Below are 21,147 nucleotides of genomic sequence, written 5' to 3' on the forward strand. Positions count from 1 at the left end.
TAATTTGAATTAATATATATGTATTAATATATATTTTTTATTTTCACATTGCACATTTATATTTTAATATTTCACAAATTCCTTATTACTCTATAATGCCCATATTGGCAATTTCACTAAAAATTGAAAAAAGTATCATGTCTTTAAATCTATTTGGCTTCTTCAACGTTCTTTGGGGGCGTATGATCACTGATGTTTGTTTGTTGTCTTCATTGGTCGTATCTTGTGCTTGCGACAGCACATGGTCTGCGTCTTTATCGGCATGTTTGTTTGCTTGCTCTGATTCTGCTTCCAGACACATGGGGATTTTTTTTACATCTTGGGCATTTCGGGAATATTGAACTCCACGATCGCTTTGTACCACCACTTTAGCGCCATCTCTAGCTATCACTGTGAACCTGTAGAATGAAATAGAACTTTTTTTTTATGTTTAATAAATAAGCATTACTTTCATCATTACCTGTCTGCAGAAAAGTTCGGATCTGATTTATGTCTTTTTGGTTGGGTTTATTGAGGACGACAATCCCGTTGTCCACATTTGTTTCGACCAAATCGCTGAACCCCTCGGTGAAATATACGTCAGAGCTGTCAGCAGCAACATCATTACTATGTAACAAAAACAAAAGCTATAAACACGCGGTAATAAATGTTTCTTTCCTTTTTCATTATAAATCCTCGTTTTACATTTTTATTTCGGCGGATTCGAACCATTTCACTCATAAGGTTATGTGCCCAGTGCGGGAGTGCCGAAAGTAAAAATTTTTCGCGGTTCGGAAGCAGTGAATAAGATGGATAAAGAAGGCGATCTTGCCCGTGTGCCTCTATTTGATGGCTCGAACTATCCGGCATGGAAGTTTCGGATGTTGGCGTTGCTCGACGAGCATGAGCTGATGGAAACGATTGAGAAGGAGGCGGATGAGGTGGAGGAGCTCGAAATCAAGCAGGAGGACACGGCTGAGGTACGCAGAGAGAAGACGAAGGCGATGGAAAAGAGGGTGAAAAAGGATAAACGATGCCGATCGTTGCTGATTTCCCGTATGCACGACAGTCAGTTGGAGTACATCCACGACAAACCGACGCCTAAAGGGATTGCAGCGGATACCTGAAGAAGCAGCTAATCACTCTTTGGCAAAATGGTGTTAGTTTGCAGGAGCACTGCCTCAAGTTCGACCGGATCGTTCAGGAATATAAAGCAACCGGAGCTGGCATTGACGAGCTGGACGTCGTATGCCACCTGCTGTTGACGCTGGGGCCAGCGTATGCGACGGTCGTGACAGCCATCGAAACGATGCCGGAGGAGGCATTGACACTGGAGTTCGTCAAGTGTCGCTTACTAGACGAAGAGACAAAGAAGAAGAGTGTTGATGCTGATTATGTTACGACGAAGATGGAGGCGGCAGCTTTTTCTGGTTCACGTACTCAAAGGCCACTGAAACAACAACAAAAGAAGAGAGTGTGGAAGTGTTTTGGCTGTGGACAAGAGGGGCACAGAGTTGCCGAATGCCCGGACAAGAAAAAGAAGAGTGATTGGAAGAAGACGAGTGCGTACTACGGGGGAGACGGAAAAGGTGTGTGTTTTATCAGTGCGGCAAAGATCCCGAAGTATGAAGTGAGCTGGATCATCGATTCAGGATCGTCGGAACACATTGCGAACGACCGCGGACTGTTCGAAGAGCTGGTTCCTATACAGAAACCGATGGAAATCGCTGTTGCTAAGCAGGGACAGTCGATTACTGCAAAGTACCGTGGTGTAATCCGTCTGTTTTCCGTAGTGAATGGTGAATCGATTCCGATAACATTAAAGGACGTTTTGTACATTCCGGAGGCCAGTGTTAATTTGTTATCGGTGAGAAAAATCGAGATGAACGGAATGCAAATAGTGTTCGCTAATGGTACGGTGAGCATCGCCGGGGAATCGGGTATAGTCGCCATCGGCGAACGACGCGGAAAGTTGTACGAGCTCAACCTTCGCCGAGAAGGAAAGTGTATAGACAAATCGTCGTTCTATTCATGCGGTCGTGTGTCGAAAGAGCTCGAACTGTGGCATCGCCGGTATGGCCATCTCAGTGCAAAGAACTTGGATATTTTAGTGCGAAACAAGATGGTAGTTGGACTCGATACGAAAGTTGGAATGAAAACTGGTGACGATATCGTTTGTGAACCGTGTATAGCTGCGAAGCAGACGCGAATGTCCTTCTCCGCGCGCGAGGGTCGACGGTCGACGAGAGTGTTGGAACTGATCCACTCAGACGTGTGCGGTCCGGTAACGCCTGTGGGCATCGACGGTGAAGCCTACTTTGTTACGTTCATTGACGATTGGAGTCGGTTCACGGTAGTATATCTGATAAGTTCCAAGGATCAGGTCACTAGTAAATTCATGGAATACGAAGCGTATGTATCGGCGAAGTTCGGGAGCAAGATTTCACGGTTCCGCTGTGACAACGGCGGCGAATACAGAGCAGGTGCGTTCCGGAAGTTTTGTAAGCACAAAGGAATACAGATTGAGTGGACTGTCCCCTATACGCCGGAACAAAACGGCGTGAGCGAGCGCATGAATAGGACGCTCGTCGAAAAAGCGCGTTCAATGTTGGAAGATTCTGGAATAAGTAAGAGTTTCTGGGGTCCGGCGATTCAGACTGCGGCATACCTGTCGAACCGAAGTCCAGCGAGTGCTCTCGAAAGCAAGAAGACCCCGTTCGAGGTATGGGAGGGACGCAAGCCGGATGTGCGCAAGCTGCGAGCTTTCGGTGTTGATGTATTCGTTCATATTCCAAAGGAACACCGGAAAAAGTTGGACTCCAAATCGTGGCGAGGATTGTTCATCGGATACTCCCATAATGGCTACCGAGTGTGGGACCCACAGCGAAAGTGTATTGCAGTCGTACGTGATGTGATTTTCGTCGAAAGCGGAGGACGCAGTCCTCATGTTCCGAAGAATATCAAGAGTCAAGATTTTCTACATGTTCGAGAGGAAGAAGAAGAATCCGAAGCAGGAAGCGAGATCGGTAGCGGAACTGGAAACGCGGATGAAGATAATTTCGACAGTTGTGTCGATGAAACCATTCGTGAAGAAGAAGCAGATGAAGAACCAGATGGTGAGTGGAGGCTGCAGTGTCGCCAAGAAAAGCGGTGCTCATCGGGTGGTGAGAATACTCCACGAAGCACACCACGTCCACAACGGGAACGTCAAACACCGGCGTGGCAGCGAGATTATGAAATGGACTACATCGGTTTTGCCCTCAGTGCAACCAGTTTCGTAGAGAATCTGCCGAGTTCGCTGTCGGAAATGAAAAAGCGACCCGACTGGCCGAAATGGGAAGAGGCCGTGAATGAAGAGATGCGAGCTTTGGAGAAGAACAGAACGTGGTCGTTGATGAAGCTTCCGGCAGGACGTGTCCCAATCACCAGTAAGTGGGTGTTCCGGCTGAAGCGAAGTGAGGACGGCGGAGAGGACCGCTACAAGGCCAGGCTCGTGGCACGCGGGTTTACGCAGCGGTATGGTTTTGATTATTTCGAAACCTACTCCCCAGTTGTGAAACTGGACACCCTACGTGCAGTGCTGGCTGTGGCAAACCATGAGAGGATGGCAGTCCATCAGATGGACGTGAAGTCTGCCTTCCTCAATGGGACGATTTCGGAGGAGATTTTCATGGTTCAACCAGAGGGTTTCGAGCAGGAAAGCGGCCTAGTCTGTCGCTTGAATCGTTCGCTATACGGCCTGAAACAGGCATCCAGGGCCTGGAATGAACGGTTCCATTTATTTGTTGAAAGACTTGGATTCAAACGAGCAGCGAGTGACCAGTGCTTATATGTCAAGCGAACCGGAAGCGCATTGATGTTCCTGGTGCTATACGTGGATGATATTTTGATTATCGGTCCACATCTCAAGGAGATTGAAGCGGTGAAGAAAGCTCTGGCCGACGAATTTGAGATGACAGACATTGGGGCAGTGAAAAGTTTCCTTGGTATGCAAATTGAGCGAGACGTCGAGAACAGATACCTGCGGATTAGCCAGCGTGTTTTCCTGGAAGGTTTGTTGCGGCGGTTCAACATGCAGGAATGCAAACCGATCTCAACTCCAATCGAGTGTCGGCTGCGTTTGCTGAAGGGTGAGGAGTTCCATCGGACGGAGAAGCCGTATCGTGAGTTGGTAGGATGCCTTATGTACGTGACATTGACGTCGCGCCCCGATCTGTGCTCGGCTGTCAACTACTTCAGCCAGTTTCAGAACTGTCCTACGGAGGAGCACTGGGTGCACCTGAAGCGAGTGTTGCGTTACATACGCGGTACCTTGAATCTTGGGCTGAATTTTTGCGGCGACGACGAGGCGCCGACGATGGAAGCATTCTGCGACGCCGACTGGGCGAATGATCCCGTAGACAGGCGATCTATCACTGGATATGTGTTCCGGGTGCATGGCTGTACGGTTGGTTGGCTGACCAGGAAGCAACCGACTGTGAGCTTGTCATCGACAGAGGCAGAGCTAGTCGCGCTTAGTGTGACCGTTTGCCACGGCATCTGGTTGCGGCGACTGTTGCAGGATTTGGGCAGCAAGCTCGAAGGACCTGTGACTTACTACGAAGACAATCAGTCAACGATCAGAGTAGTAGAAGACGATAGAGATACCGGTCGCATGAAGCACGTAGATGTGAAGTACCGCTTCGTGCGAGAATTGATTCAGCGAGGATTGGTTGCTGTTCGCTACAAACCAACGAACGAGCAACTCGCAGATATCCTAACGAAGGGATTGCCAGCAGGAGTGTTCCAGCGACATCCGACAATCCCGTTGTCCACATTTGTTTCGACCAAATCGCTGAACCCCTCGGTGAAATATACGTCAGAGCTGTCAGCAGCAACATCATTACTATGTAACAAAAACAAAAGCTATAAACACGCGGTAATAAATGTTTCTTTCCTTTTTCATTATAAATCCTCGTTTTACATTTTTATTTCGGCGGATTCGAACCATTGCACTCATAAGGGTTATCAGCACTCTATCGCCAACTATCACATCGGAAGTTCTGGCTCCATGGCGGTTATCTGCATATTGTTTGCTTTCAAGTTTGGAAGCAGCATCTTTCTCTCTTATGTCTTCGCGATCCACCATTTCTGATGACTCCCTATCCCAATTTGGGATTCCCAAAGACAGGGAAATGTTCCTCTCCATTTCTACCCCACTAGCAATTCAAAGGGTGTAACCCCTAGTCGCGATAAGGGTCTTACTTTATTGTGCATGTGTACGTATTTTTCGAGTGCCGTTCTCCAGTTGTTCTTATCCAGTCTTGCAGCTGCCAAAGCATCTTTAATTCCTTTATTTTGTCTTTCTACAGCACCATTGGATTGCGCGCTTAAGGGTATAGATTTTCGGATATTTACCCCTCTTTCTTCTCATGTTCGAACAAATTTGTCGCTTTGAAAGGGTGGGCCATTTTCGCTTTGTAGAGCCAATGGGTAACCCCAAACTTCGAAAACTCTCAAGAGTGTCTCGCTGGTAGCTTTAGCGTCCATACGGATCATTTCCAAAACATGTAGATAACGAGAATAAGTATCTACAATGATCAGGAATTCTCCTTTACCGAAATCTTGGTCAGTAAAAAAATCTGTCTGTAGTATTTCCCACGGACCTTGCGGGAGTTCCCTGCATGTCAAAGGTAGCGGCGCATTTTTTCGAGACAATCCTAAACACGTTTCACAGCTTTTTACGTGATTTTCTGCATCCTTACTAAGTTTTGGCCACCAGAAGTAATTCCGCAGTATCCTTTTCATAGATGCTGCTCCCATATGGCCTTGATGAGCCATATCTAGAGCCTTTTTTCGAAGTTGATATGGCAGTACCACGCGATCTTCCTTAAAAATCAGGGATCCGAGCGTTCTAAGGTACTTGGCCTGTGATTCATAGCATTGGAGATGTTGGTCCCATTCTCCAGTGCTGAGTGCTTCTCGTACTTTCGACTGCTCATCATCCAGCTCAGCTTGCGTTTCTATCTCATTCCATGATAAATCCATTATTCCCGCGTCGAGCAAATACAGGAGATGTCGATCGGTGGCCTCATCGAAAGGTTCTGTGGATTGTTGACTTTTAATCAATCTCGAAAGCGCATCAGCCAGATTATCTTGTCCAGGTACCCGTTTTACTTGGAAATTATATGGTTGAAGCCGTAGTGCCCAGGCCTCGGCTCGTGAAATTGCCCTTTTTCCAATTCGATGCAGTCCGCCAAAGATGTATTCATTTGATTCTGCATCAGATCTTATAGTGAACTGGATACTTATAAGGTACGTGGAGAATTTTTCCACTCCCCATACCATTGCCAACGCTTCCTTCTGGGTCTGGGGATATTTCATCTCAGTGGCCGAAAGTGCTTTAGAGGCACACGCGATTACCCTTGGCTTATTATCAATCCCAAAAAACTTTTCACTTCTGCTTGGCTCTCTGGTCTTCGAAAATTCTGTATAGCTTCTATTTTATTGCCATCTATACTCCAACCATCTCCTGATAACTTGAAACCCAAGAATATCACGTTTTGCTGCCCCAACACGCATTTCTCCACGTTAATATTGACATTGTGGTCCTGCAGTCGTGTCGTTACTTTTTTTAGATTCTTGCCGTGCTCTTCTTTCGTATCTCCAAATGTAAGAGCGTCATCCAAATAATTAACCACCCCATCACAGTCCGAGAGAATCGTGGATTGCATGATTTCCTGGAAAATGTCAGGAGCATTACAAAGTCCGAACGGAAGACGACAGCACTTGTACATGGCCTCGTCGGAAAAGAAGTTAGTTAGGTGGCGGCAGCTTTGATCAAGAACAACGTGGAAAAAGGCGTTCTTCAAATCGATGGTTGAAAACTATTGTGCTCCATGAAGTTTCATCAGTATGTCTTCGAATGTTGGCATTCTAAACGGTGTTCTGTGAATACATTTATTGAGTCCTCTAAGATCCACGACAAGCCGTATATCATTTATTCCTTTTGGGACTACCAGAAGGGATGAACAAAATGATCGATCCATGTCTTCAGTAACAACCTCGATGATGCCCGATTGAAGCATTTCTTCCAATTTGCGTTTTGCTAGCTCTTTGTAAGCAACAGGTATGTGAGTATATACGTTCCTGGCAGGGGGCATCTGCTTGTCATAATACAGTACGACTGGTGGTACATTAAACTTGGGGTACTCCTTTACATTGGCTACTGAATTAACTAAGGCGAATTCACATGGCCAAGAACTGTCGTGGACTGGTATTGTCAAACCTACAATTAGGAGGCTATACCTTGTTGCAGTATTGAAACCCAAACAACCCAAGCAGCACAAGTCAGACGAAAATGGTTACAATAACTTGATTGTGACTGAATTTGGTCACATATCAGTTGCAGAAACCAATGAGGAACATGCGTGCTGCTAGGGAAGTCTCATGCTTCGTCCACCACATAAAATTTCTCAATGTAGGCGGGTTTATTTTCGATACATGTAGCTCCCCTGAAAATGTTGCTAATACTTTGATGTTAGTAGAAGCGGCATAAGCTCTAAGTTTGATATCCGTTGTGTAACTCAAATCCACCAACTTATTGCGCGATGATTCTTTTTCCAGCATCTTTTTGAACTGAGTCTTTGTCACAGTATTGACTTGTGCACCAGAATCAACGAAAAATACTATGCGAGTTCCTGCCACTCGTCCTACTACGAAAGCATCGTCTTCAGTTTGAAATTGCATTGGCGAGGAAATAACTTTGTCGATGACTACTAGATTGTTGCGTATAGTACAGCTCCATAATCGTTGGACTTGGGCGATGTTCCTCCAGTTTCCCCGAACGTTTAGGGTCCCCAGGTCCGAATCCACCGCGTGCAGCCAGCGTGTTCGTGGCCTTCCACGGAGTCGCCTGCGCCCATCTAATTCTCTGTTGAATATTGTTTTCGCTATTCTTTCTTCCAACATTCGCACCAAGTGACCAGCCAACTGTCTGCCGTATTTTATACGATACACAATATTTTCTTTTTTGTATACTTGTTACAGCTCATTATTCATGCGTCTGCGCCCCACACCGTATTCTAGTTTCCCTCCGAGTATTGTACGCAGCACTTTTCGCTCGTAAGCCCCGAAAGCTCTCCGGTCCGCCTCTTTTAAGGTCCATGCTTCAGTCCATAAAGGGCCACTGGTAGAATCAGTGTTTTAACACCAGTAACATTTTGGTTTTATAATGGTTTTAAGGCACTCTTGTAGAATAAATAATGGTCTTCAAGAATGTTATAGAACTAAACATGTTATTTGGGTGGTTACGTAATCCGTAAAAGGCCCTATTCGCAGCAGCCATACGTCTTTTCAATTCACGAGAAACGTCATTGTCACATGTCACAAGCATTCCAAGGTAAATAAATTCTTGAACAACTTCAAGCACATCCCCATCAAGCACTACCTCAGCATCAACACCACTAGATCTTCCTCTATCTCTACCTGTCACTATGTACTTTGTCTTGGTAGAGTTAATGGTTAAGCCTATCTTCGCCGTCGTCTTTCTCTTTAGTGGGGCAAAAGCCTGCACTACTGCTCTACGATTGATTCCAATGAGGTCGATGTCGTCCGCAAAGTTTAGGAGCATATGCGACCGTTTGATGATAGTGCCGTTCCTCTGCACGTCAGATCTAATAATAGCGCCCTTGAGTGCAATGTTGAACAATAAATTCGAAAGTGCATCGCCCTGCTTCAATCCGTCTAAGGTCACAAACGAGGTTGACACTTCGTTCCACTATATTTATCAGCACTATCTCAATACTCTCCATTGGTTCAAGCCCATTTGAAGCGTCATGTTCGATTGGATCCCGCAAATGACAGTTCGATTGGTGACCTGTCAGTGTCTTCGCTAGACTTTATATCTAGTGACTTTAGCATTTTCCATCTATTTTTTTATTTCAAATTAAACAACGTTCCTTTTGGATGAAAAACTTATGCGTTCAGGATGATTAACTTCATCGTTTCCTAAAAGGAAATCGAATATCGATTCTACATTTTTGGAACCAATCCCGGGAAAACAACAAAAACTGTTTTTTAGCGAAATGGCACCGAATCTTTCGATTTCTTCGATACAGGTCAATAGTTTGGGCACAGAGAAACAGACATCTCCGTTAAAACATGTTTCATCGTTTACCTTTTGAAGGTAGATTCATTGTTTTGTACGTGATCAATCGGCCACCGATGGCGCTTCCATCGGATTTGCTTGTGGTTGACGTTTGCACACATGGCACGGCAAATGCTGGGTAAAGCGTACCATTGGTACTTCGCGTACCTGAAGGAATAAAAAGACCCCATCTTGCGGTCCTTAGCCTCTTACCCAGCAACTCCTATCCCTACCTCCCCGTGGTGCTGGCCGGGATACGAGCAACCTTAGGGAAGATCGGGTAACCAACCCCAGTGGGAACTATGGTCGTATGCTGACAGGGAAGGGTGGTTTTGCTCCTCTCCGGAGGTGCAAATCTTACTGAGCGTCTGTTCTCCATGTCAGGATCGGCTCACAACAGCGTCTGTTCTCCATGTTAGGGGCGGCTGATCATCGTCCGAGTGCCAGCGAGGGACTCTAAGTGAAACTGTGCACCATGGTCCACCGGAAATAAGGAGGAATGGTCCTCCGGAAATTTAGGGGGTTTGGTGTCAGACCCTGCAAGCCAGACTTTAAAAAATCATAAGCAACGAACAATCAACAACACTACTGCGACGAAAAGGGACTAGCGATTGGAAACTCGGTTCGTGGAACTGCAAATCTCTCAACTTCATCGGGAGCACACGCATACTCGCCGATGTGCTCAAGGACCGTGGATTCGGCATCGTAGCGCTGCAGGAGGTTTGTTGGAAGGGATCAATGGTGCGAACGTTTAGAGGTAATCATACCATCTACCAGAGCTGCGGCAACACACACGAGCTGGGAACAGCTTTCATAGTGATGGGCGATATGCAAAGGCGCGTGATCGGGTGGTGGCCGATCAATGAAATAATGTGCAGGTTGAGGATCAAAGGCCGGTTCTTCAACTTCAGCATAATCAACGTCCATAGCCCACACTCCGGAAGCACTGATGATGATAAGGACGCATTCTACGCGCAGCTGGAACGTGAGTACGACAGCTGCCCAAGCCACGACGTCAAAATCATCATAGGAGATTTGAACGCTCAGGTTGGCCAAGAGGAGGAGTTTAGACCGACTATTGGAAAGTTCAGCGCTCACCGGACGAACGAAAACGGCTTACGACTAATTGATTTCGCCGCCTCCAAGAATATGGCCATTCGTAGCACCTACTTCCAACACAGCCTCCCGTATCGGTACACCTGGAGATCACCACTGCAGACAGAATCACAAATCGACCACGTTCTGATTGATGGACGGCACTTCTCCGACATTATCGACGTCAGGACATATCGTGGCGCTAACATCGACTCTGACCACTATCTGGTGATGGTTAAACTGCGCCCAAAACTATCCGTCATCAACAATGTTCGGTACAGACGACCGCCGCGGTACGACCTAGAGCGACTGAAGCAACCTGATGTCGCCACTGCATACGCGCAGCATCTCGAGGCAGCGTTGCCGGAAGAGGGTGAGCTCGATGGGCCCCTCTTGAGGACTGCTGGAATACAGTCAAAGCAGCCACTAACGACGCAGCGGAGAACAACGTCGGGTATATGGGACGAAGTCGACGGAACGATTGGTTCGACGAAGAGTGCCCAGTCAACACAAGATCGTATATGATGTCGAATAAGATGCTAAAGTGGAGGCCATATAGGTACTTCACCATATAATATGTACGTATATCGCCTCCACTTTGGCATCTTATGTTGCATCATATATGATTTTGTGTTGACTGGGTGCAGACAGATTCTGGAGGAGAAGGACGCAGCGCGGGCGGTCGCGCTGCAGCAAGGTACCCGGCAGAACGTGGAACGTTATAGACGGAAGCGGAGACAGCAGACCCGCCTTTTTCAGGAGAAGAAACGCCGCCTGGAAGAAGCGGAGTGCGAGGAGATGGAACAGCTGTACCGTTCTCAAGATACACCCAAGTTCTATCAGAAGCTCAACGCATCCCGCAAAGGCTTCGTGCCGCGAGCCGAAATGTGCCGGGATAAGGATGGGAGCATCTTGACGGACGAACGTGTGGTGATCGAAAGGTGGAAGCAGCACTAAGAGGAACATCTGAATGGCGCTGAGAGTACAGGCAGTAAAAGTCAAGGCAGCGGAAGAGATGACTACGTCAGTTCAGTGGACGATGGAAACCAACCAGCTCCCACCTTGTGGGAAGTTAAGGATTCCATTCATCAGCTAAAGACCAATAAAGCAGCTAGTAAAGATGGTATCGAAGTTGAGCTCATCAAGATGGGCCCGGAAAAGCTGGCCACTTGCCTGCACAAACTGATAGTCAGAATCTGGGAAACCGAACAGCTACCGGAGGAGTGGAAGGAAGGGGTTATATGCCCCATCTACAAGAAAGGCGACAAACTGGAGTGTGAGAACTTTCGAGCGATCACCATCCTTAATGCCGCCTACAAAGTGATATCCCAGATCATCTTCCGTCGTCTGTCACCATTAGTGAACGAGTTCGTGGGAAGTTATCAAGCCGGCTTCGTTGACGGCCGCTCGACAACGGACCAGATCTTTACTGTACGGCAAATCCTTCAAAAATGCCGTGAATACCAGGTCCCAACGCACCATCTTTTCGTTGATTTCAAGGCGGCATACGACAGTATAGACCACATAGAGCTATGGAAAATTATGGACGAGAACAGCTTCCCTGAGAAGCTTACCAGACTGATCAAAGCAACGGTGGATGGTGTGCAAAACTGTGTAAAGATTTCGGGCGAACACTCCAGTTCGTTCGAATCGCGCCGGGGACTAAGACAAGGTGATGGACTTTCGTGCCTGTTGTTCAACATTGCGCTAGAAGGTGTCATGCGGAGAGCCGGGTGTAACAGCCGGGGTACGATTTTCAACAGATCCAATCAATTTATTTGCTTCGCGGATGACATGGACATTGTCGGCCGAACATTTGCAAAGGTGGCAGAACTGTACACCCGCCTGAAACGTGAAGCAACAAAAGTTGGACTGGTGGTGAATGCGTCAAAGACAAAGTACATGCTTGTGGGCGGAACTGAGCGCGACAGGGCCCGCCTGGGAAGCAGTGTTACGATAGACGGGGATACCTTCGAGGTGGTCGAGGAATTCGTCTACCTCGGATCCTTGCTAACGGCTGACAACAACGTTAGTCGTGAAATACGAAGGCGCATCATCTGTGGAAGTCGGGCCTACTACGGGCTCCAGAAGAAACTGCGGTCGAAAAGATTCGCTACCGCACCAAATGTGTCATGTACAAGACGCTAATAAGACCGGTTGTCCTCTACGGACATGAAACATGGACAATGCTCGAGGAGGACTTGCAAGCACTCGGAGTATTCGAGAGACGGGTGCTTAGGACCATCTTTGGCGGTGTGCAAGAAGACGGTGTGTGGCGGCGAAGAATGAACCATGAGCTCGCCCAACTCTACGGCGAACCCAGTATCCAGAAGGTAGCTAAAGCCGGAAGGGTACGATGGGCAGGACATGTTGCAAGAATGCCGGACAGCAACCCTGCAAAGATGGTGTTCGCTTCCGATCCGGCAGGTACGAGACGGCGTGGAGTGCAGCGAGCGAGATGGGCAGACCAGGTGCAGAACGACTTGGCGAGAGTGGGGCGTATCCGAGGATGGAGAGATGCGGCCTCGAATCGTGCATTGTGGCGTCAAATTGTTGATTCAGTGTTATCTGTTTAGATGTTAACTAAATAAATGAAATGAAATGAAAATGAAATGACGTTTGCACACAACCGCCATCTTTTTTTACAACAGAATGCATTTACGCTCGAACTAGCACACGTGCTTAGTATAGTTGCCAAGCTACCACACGGGGGTGTACTGGAGTTGTGGACTCGATCAGTGACAGGTAATACCTACTAAACCGGGGGTCTATGAAGCGGCCATGTTTCTGGTGCCAGCATCAAAATCATCGATTAATTTAATACGAAGGCGTAATCCTAGTGGTCAAAAATCTGTCATTGAAAATATGTTTTAAATATTAACGCATTTGCCCAAAAGTACACGTGGCGCTCCCCAGAGGAAACGACGCACCGCACTTTTTGCTGCCGGTATACTCGATTCTTATGGGGAGATAACATTGCGGCATTTCCTAGGGTGCGGTTGTTCCTTTCGAATGAGAAACGCCGCGTGGAATCTTGTGCAAATGCGCTTTTGGAAATATTACAAAAGCCGCGCGGTGTATCGTATTGACAGCACCCTACAATATCATGATATTTTGGCGAATTAGGGCGCTTGGTGCTAATCAAAATATGAAAATTTGTTAAAGGCATCAATATTCTTGTTGAGATACACCTCGCATTCTTACTTTCGCACAAGTTCTCGAAAAATGATGACAAATAAATACGGTTATTTGGAAAAGAAAAATCAATTCGGAATAGTGGTTTGTATACAAAATAGAATTGTCAGTGGGAAACCCAATTTCAACCGAACAATGGGAAACTTAAAGATAATGGCTCAAACGTAGTGGGTAGGATTGGGGGTGCCAGATCTGGACTAAACTTACTTTGGGCTCCACCATAATTTCACATTACCGCCATCACACCCCTATATCCAAGATGTCAGGCAACACGTGGGGGATGAATGGCCTGGGGGGTGAAACAATTAGTTAGGCAGTTAACGGAGCATGTGGAGGAGCTTTATTTTTTTTTCAGCCGGCTGGAGATCTTTGATTTCCTGAAGATTCGGAACCGGAAGTCGTGTGTCGTGCGCACGTGCTGCTAGGCTCATTACTATACCACCACTGCACGGTTTTATCTGTCACAAAATCGAGCTTGTTTTGTCGCTGGCACCAAATTGAAGTGCGGAAGTCGATTTTCACATTTCCGAACGCTCTTCCGACAATGTGTTGGACCAACACTGTTGGTGCAAACTCAAATTTCTTTATGACTTTCATGACTTCGGAAGTAAGTTCGGAAGTAAAACGTCGGAAGTCGGAAATCAATTTAGTGCTGGCGACCAGGGATTGAATCCTAAAGAAAATGAACAAGTCTCTCACTTATCATCTCTGTATACTTATACGATATATGGTATGCTACCCACGAGAGACTTTTTCGGAAGCTGTCATGATAGAGAAATAATTCGGGAGGCTATACCTCATGATAAATTTCTTTTAGAAAGCTCCAAATGCGGGGAGCACTGGCTCTGATGATGCATTTCAACTTGTTCTACACAGCTGTGCAGTAACCAACACGAAATGAGTGAAAACAAAGCGAGTGTTGGGGACAGGATTGCCCCAAGCGGGTTTTTGCCAACTGCGGTTTGGTTTTCCAAGACCCTTAGAAGAATACAGGTTTTTGTTTTGCAGAGCTTTAGCCAGCTCAAGTTTATTCACTTAATCTTCACAGTTCGCCGGTTCGAAAAATACTGAATAAGAATGGAATTCCCTAGCGCTATTTATACTTAATAAATTAATTCTAGAATGTTCTATAAAATCGTAGTTGGCAATTATTAGGTGTCGCTGTTTGTGGTCGGTTACGTTATTTATCTTCGGTATCCATGGCAATTTGTGTTGCTAGTGTCGTAACTATGGTTGCTGCAGGTTTGTTATGTTTATTCCGGAGCAGTCGATTCGACGCGAACATAGTCCCCCGGGCTGGGAAGTATATAAGAGTCTTAGATATCAACATTGTTATCTTCAATTGGCAGGATGGACAATTTTGATATAGCTCGTCTGTAGATAGAGTTTCCAATGCTTACATCTGCTACTCGTACCAACTTGTCGTGACCTGGATAGACCTGGACGATTTTACCTATCTTCCAACACTGCGGTGGAATGTCTTTTTGTTCGATCAACACAATCATACCAGGACGTATGTTTTGCTGTGCTTGACAATTTTTACCTCTCGGTTGCAGATTCTGCAAGTAATCCCGGCTCCACTTTTTCCAGAATTGATCGCGGATTTGCTGAAGATATTGCCACCTTGACAAGCGATTCATTGGTAGTTCGTTGTAGCATGGTTCGGGAGTAGTGGTCAATGGACGACCAATCAAAAAATGGGCAGGCGTTAGAATTGCCGCTTCCGGATCCGATGTTAAGCCTAAAGGTCGAGAGTTCATTACTGCTTCCACTTGGCTGAGCACGGTAGCGTATTCCTCAAAAGAAAGATGAGCGGTCTTCAATGTCCTCTTCAGGTGATACTTAGCTGATTTCACGGCGCTTTCCCACAGGCCCCCGAAATTTGGAGCTTCGGGCGGGATGAAATTCCAGGAGATCTCTTTTGGTTGGCAGAAAGCTACTATTTCATCAATTGCCTTGCGGTTTTGAAATAGAAGATAAAGCTCGTGTAGTTCTGATTTTGCCCCCTCAAAGTTGGAACCGTTGTCAGTGTATATCTGCTGACAAAGGCCCCTTCTACTCACGAAGCGCTGTAGAGCGGCTAGGAAAGCAGCGGTCGAAATATCCGAAACTAATTCCAAATGGACTGCTTTGGTTGACATGCAGACAAATACTGCAATATACGCTTTGACTAGCTTCGGTTTGTGCCGTCCTACTTGTACAATCACTGGTCCAGCATAATCAATGCCAGTCCTCAAAAATGGTTCAGCAGGTGTCACTCGGCAAGATGGAAGAACTCCTATCATCTGGCTGGATCCTTTAGGTTTCGTTCGAAAGCAAGTAATGCAGCTTCTGGTAACTTTTCTTATTGACGACCTCCCGTCCAGCAACCAGTAACGAGAACGAAGTAGTGCCAACAGAGCTGTCGGACCGACGTGCAGATTTTCTTCGTGGTATGTCCGAATGATTTGGATAGCCATGAGTTTTGAAGTCTTCCTCCTACGCGCAGTACTCCATCTTCGTAGATTGGGCTTAAAGCGGCGATCTTCTTACACGGTTCATTTGATATTACACGATGTATTTCATCACCCAAAACTTCATGCTGAATTACCTTGATAATAACATGGAGAGCTAATCGGAGTTCTTGAATTGTAGAATGTTGTTCCAGAATTCGATTGTTGCTAGATTTTTGTCGACAGTTACTGATGAATCGCATGACTAATGCAATCACTCGCTGAAGCTTTCTAAAAGAGCTGAACTTGGAAAACACAGTTAACGTTTCTGCTTTGATGGCTGGGATGACGATCATATCAGCTTTTCTCATTTCCGGAAGTTCCTCATCAGGAATGTCATCCGGAAGTTCTGGCTGGTACTTTGCTTTACTTAGAAATGATGGACCCTTCCACCAGAGCTCATTGCTGCTCAAGATGAGTGGGGTTTGGCCTCTGGATATTAGATCGGCTGGATTTTCCTTCGACTTGACGTAGTTCCATGTGCACATCCCGGTTTTCTTCAAAACTTCTGTCACTCGGTTGCGCACAAATACTTCTAGAGATGATAACGGCTTTTTCAACCAAGCAAGCACTACCTGACTATCACACCATAAATTAACGTTGGATATTTGCAGTTGGAGACAGTTCAGTACTTTAACCAGCAGATGAGATAATAACCGGGCACCAAGCAACTCCTTACGCGGAATACTCATTTCTGCAATCGGGGATACTTTGGATTTGCTGCAGAGCATGTTGACTGTGATCGTATCATTCGGCAAAATACAGCGAAGATAGATGACTGCTCCATATGCAACTAGGGATGCATCGGAGAAACCATGGATTTCTATGGCGGTGACACCATATGGTATTGTGCATCGAGGAATCTTGACTTTGTTTATCTGGATCAAAGCTTCGCGAAACTGTTGCCAGGATTGGTACAGTTCTCCTTCCAGCAGATCATCCCACGATAATCCGGCCTTCCGGCCTTGGCTATGACAGTAACCGGAGTTACGAGACCTAATGGATCGAATAGCTTACCGATTTCAGAGAGTACTAATCGTTTTGTGAGTTGGTTTGCTTCTTGATTGGGATGGTTGACTTTAAATAGGAATTGGTCTTGTTGCGGGCACCAGATCAGACCGAGTGTCTTCATTACATTCGTGGTGGTGTTGTCTAGATGCACTAACCTTTCACGTTCGGCTTCCGGAATCGAATTCAAAACTTCCGAGGTGTTGGAGCTCCATTTGTGGACGGGGAATCCACCTCTTGCAAACAACTGTTGTATTTGTCTCTGACTTTCTACGGTTTCTTCCACGGTATCTGCACCAGAAATTACGTCGTCGATGTAACAGTCCACTCGAATTATACGAGCTGCAAGCGGGAACGAACTGCCTTCATCATCACAGAGTTGGAATAGACATCTAGTCGCCAAATATGGGGCGGCAGCTGTCCCATAGGTTACTGTTGTGAGTTCCAGGACACGAGAGACTCTTCCGGATTTGTTCTCCAGAAAATTCGTTGGAAGCGTGCGTGCTCCGGTTCAATCCGTATCTCCCAAGTAGCACACGCAACATCTTCCTAAAAGCAATTTGTTTCTATTCAGTTTCATTAAAGGCATTGGAAAAACATCAAAGCACGAAAAAGTTGCATCAAGATGTCAAAAACGTTCGAATTGTGATCAATGTTTCATTAAAATTGCAATGCAGCACATGTTTGACATTTGGAAACAAACAACCAAAGAATACTGCACTTCATGTTGAAAACACGAAAGAAAATCATTAAGTTGCATATGTTTCACCATGTAACTTCAATGCGTCTTTCAAAATTTAATTGTTTGTTTAAATTAAGTTGCAGATAAGTTGAATTTGTCTTCCTGTTTAATTTGCCATCGTTCAACGTTTTGACAACTCACATTTTTTTCCTGTGATGGTGCAACCAAGTCACACGAAATCTGAGTACAAAACTTCATAATCGTATAGTTTTTATTGCGAGTCAACGTCCCTTCGAAGTGTTGAATGGTGCTGTGGTAGAGTAAAGGACTATCAATCACACGATCCATAAATCTAATCCAGTTTTATATTTTTATTTTATTTTTTCCGCTGTAGTATTTTGCAACATTATTGCAATTTTACTGCAATCGAAGGATGTTTCCGTAGGCTCCACCTCTTGCGCTTTTTAGCTTGTAAGATAGTTATATTTGATGGCACATACCGAAAGATTGCTTCTTTCCGAATAGTTGCAACACAGTAAAATTTTTAGAAGTGAAACAATTTGTGCTGCTTGGGCTGCCGATACATTTTCGAGATGTCAGCAGTGAATACGACCTGATGTTTGCGGAACCGTAATAAGATGCTGAATATATCACTTTGTAGTGTTGCTCCGACTCGTAGAACGTCATTCAACGGCTTTTCAGCGGGAGCTGCCTTTGCTGACGCATCAAAAACTACTCGGATTTTGGTTGTAGAACTTGATGGACGGAGAACGGCTTGATGGGGCAAGTAGTAAACGCCTTGGTTGGTAGTATCGGATACGTTTACATCGTGGCAGTGCCTCATTTCTTTATACTCATCGATGAATTGACAATATTGCTTCTTTAGTTCCGGATTTTTCTTGAATCTTCTCTCCAACGAAAGAAATCTACGCATCGCCAAATTTCGGTTGTTCCCAAGTTGATTCACCGACTTATTAAATGGAAGACTTACTATATATCTGCCTGATTCATCTCGACGATGAGTCAACTGGAACATTTTCTCACATTCATCTTGATCGGACACTGGTTTTATTGACTCTGATATTTCCTCTATTTCCCAGAATTGACGAAGAATGTCGGAAACAGGATCCACTGTTCTAGGCATTGCTGGTTTCTCAGCTTCTCAACTTCGTCGATGTCTCCGGCAATCACCCATCCAAAATGGGTTTCTTGAAGTTCGGGTAACGTATAATTCAATTGAAGACGTCCAGATTTCAGCAACCGCAAGAAATGGGAAACTCCAATCAACATATCAATTTGAGAAGGAATATTGAATTTAGGGTCTGCCAAAGGTAGATCGATATTAATTGGCCATGCAGAAATGTCGATTTTCGCTGCAGGAATAGTTCCCGTTATTTTAGGAACTACGAGGCATTCGATGTTGGTAGAGAAATCGGAATACCGAGACTCAACTTCCACTATTAGCTTTTCCTTGGCGTAGGTTTTGACTCCACCAATTCCAGCGATGGGTATGTGTGCCTGTAGTCTTTTATTTGCCAAACGATCGGCCATTGCCTTACAAAGGAAGTTTACTTGGGACCCGCTGTCCAACAGCACACGACAGGGAACTGTCCATCCTCGAGGGTCCTTGATGTGCACCACGGCAGTCATAAGCATCACGGTTTTGGCAGCCTGGGATTGACTGCACGACACAACAGCATCGGAAACTTGTTGCGGGATTTAGGCTTGGATGGCTTCTTCTTCAAAAGCGGCTCGCTCCTTCGATGTCGATGAAGTTCGTTCTTCATGCAATAGTGTATGATGCCTCCTTTGGCAGCGGGAGCACGTCTTTTTTGATGAGCAGTTAGGGGATCGATGATCTGGGCGATGACAGTTAAAGCAGATTTTCAACTTGGTGTCTTCCTCCCTCCGTTCAGCTGGTGTCAATTTGTTGAATTCCGGGCATTCGAAGTGGCGATGGATTTCACTACAGAATTGACAGGAACTGGTGATGGTCACAGTGGTTGCAGCGTGTGGTTTGTGTCGTTGTGTCGTTCCTTCAAGGGTATATGGTGCCTATTTTGAAATCGTTCCAAAACCTGGCATTCGCTTCGTAGAAACTGCATCTTCTTCTTCTTCTTCTTATTGGCATTACTTCCCCACACTGGGACAGAGCCGCCTCGCAGCTTAGTGTTCATTAAGCACTTCCACAGTTATTAACTGCGAGGTTTCTAAGCCAGGTTACCATTTTTGCATTCGTATATCATGAGGCTAACACGATGATACTTTTATGCCCAGGGAAGTCGAGACAATTTCCAATCCGAAAATTGCCTAGACCGGCACCGGGAATCGAACCCAGCCACCCTCAGCATGGTCTTGTAGCCGCGCGTCTTACCGCACGGCTAAGGAGGGCCCGTAGAAACTGCATCGTATCTTCAAATTTGGGTAGCTTGGCGTGCTGCTGGGTCCTTTCTCACAGTTGGAGTGTTTGGTCATCCAATCGCAAAGTAAGGATCTTCGTAAGTATGAGACCAGCAAGTTCATCAACTACTAGTCCCTGGTACTCGAGATCGCCAACATGACGGTTGAATGTCTTCACAAGTTCGAGTAAGTCCTTATGGCTGCGTTTGGTCATCGATTTCATCTCAAGCAGCCCTTCGAGATGAGTATCGACGAATACTCTGGGATTCTCGTATTGGTCGCTCAGCTGTTTCCATGTTTGCTGGTAGTTATTTTCAACAATCATCTTTGCCGTGATCCACCCGGCGGCGTCACCGATTAATGCTTTGTCCAGATGATGAAGCTTGACTGCATCAGAATAACGGCTACGGCCAACAATATCCTCAAACATTGTCCGAAATTTCGGCCAATTTTCCGCTTTTCCGTCAAATGAAGGAACTGGAGCTCTTAATGGTTGTTGCTGAACGATAACAGACGGATTCGCTCCTCCGGAACCAGATGGAGATAGCTTCTCGGTGAGATCCTCAAGTACAGCGAGAGTGTCGGTGTGAAGAGCGTCGAAAATATCCAAAACTTCATCTTCTTCCTCAATTTGTGCTGCAGGGGTAACGGCAACGATTGCTTGATGAGCTGCGAGAAATTCATTATAGTGCATTTCAAGCTTCTTTGCATACACCTTCAACAAGGATGCACTGATTCTTCTTGGGTCGTCGACGGCTTCCTCCAGTGATCGGCTTATCAAATTTACTCTGGTCTGGATTTTGTCGCGCTGGTGAACCAGATATGTTTTGAAATCTTCCTCGTTCTTCATCGGACTGGTTTTCTTCGGTGTGCGTTGCATTTTTGGAGGCATTTCTTACTCACGTTGTCGGAGCCACGTGAGACGCTCTGATTCCACTTGATTTTACTTTTACACGTTGTTTGAGCCACGTGAGACGCTCTAAACTTCACTTTTGGAAATTTCCGCCATGGCGTATTCGGTTGCGCTGGTGGAATCGGGTTCGAAGGACCATTTGTTGGGGACAGGATTGCCCCAAGCGGGTTTTTGTCAACTGCGGTTTGGTTTTCCAAGACCCTTAGAAGAATACAGGTTTTTGTTTTGCGGAGCTTTAGCCAGCTCAAGTTTATTC

At 45.9% G+C, this 21,147-nt stretch overlaps 1 protein-coding gene across 1 annotated transcript; it reads right to left on the reverse strand.

Moving 5' to 3' along the window:
• Window positions 1–14,712: 14,712 nt before the first annotated feature.
• On the reverse strand, window positions 14,713–15,681 carry LOC134204522 (uncharacterized). Its single transcript, XM_062679335.1, has one exon. It carries the CDS (start codon window positions 15,679–15,681, stop codon window positions 14,713–14,715), a length of 969 nt encoding a protein of 322 aa, XP_062535319.1.
• Window positions 15,682–21,147: the final 5,466 nt, after the last annotated feature.

This window comes from Armigeres subalbatus, unplaced genomic scaffold (genome assembly GCF_024139115.2).
Source record: "Armigeres subalbatus isolate Guangzhou_Male unplaced genomic scaffold, GZ_Asu_2 Contig636, whole genome shotgun sequence".
NCBI classification, from domain to species: Eukaryota; Metazoa; Arthropoda; class Insecta; order Diptera; family Culicidae; genus Armigeres; species Armigeres subalbatus.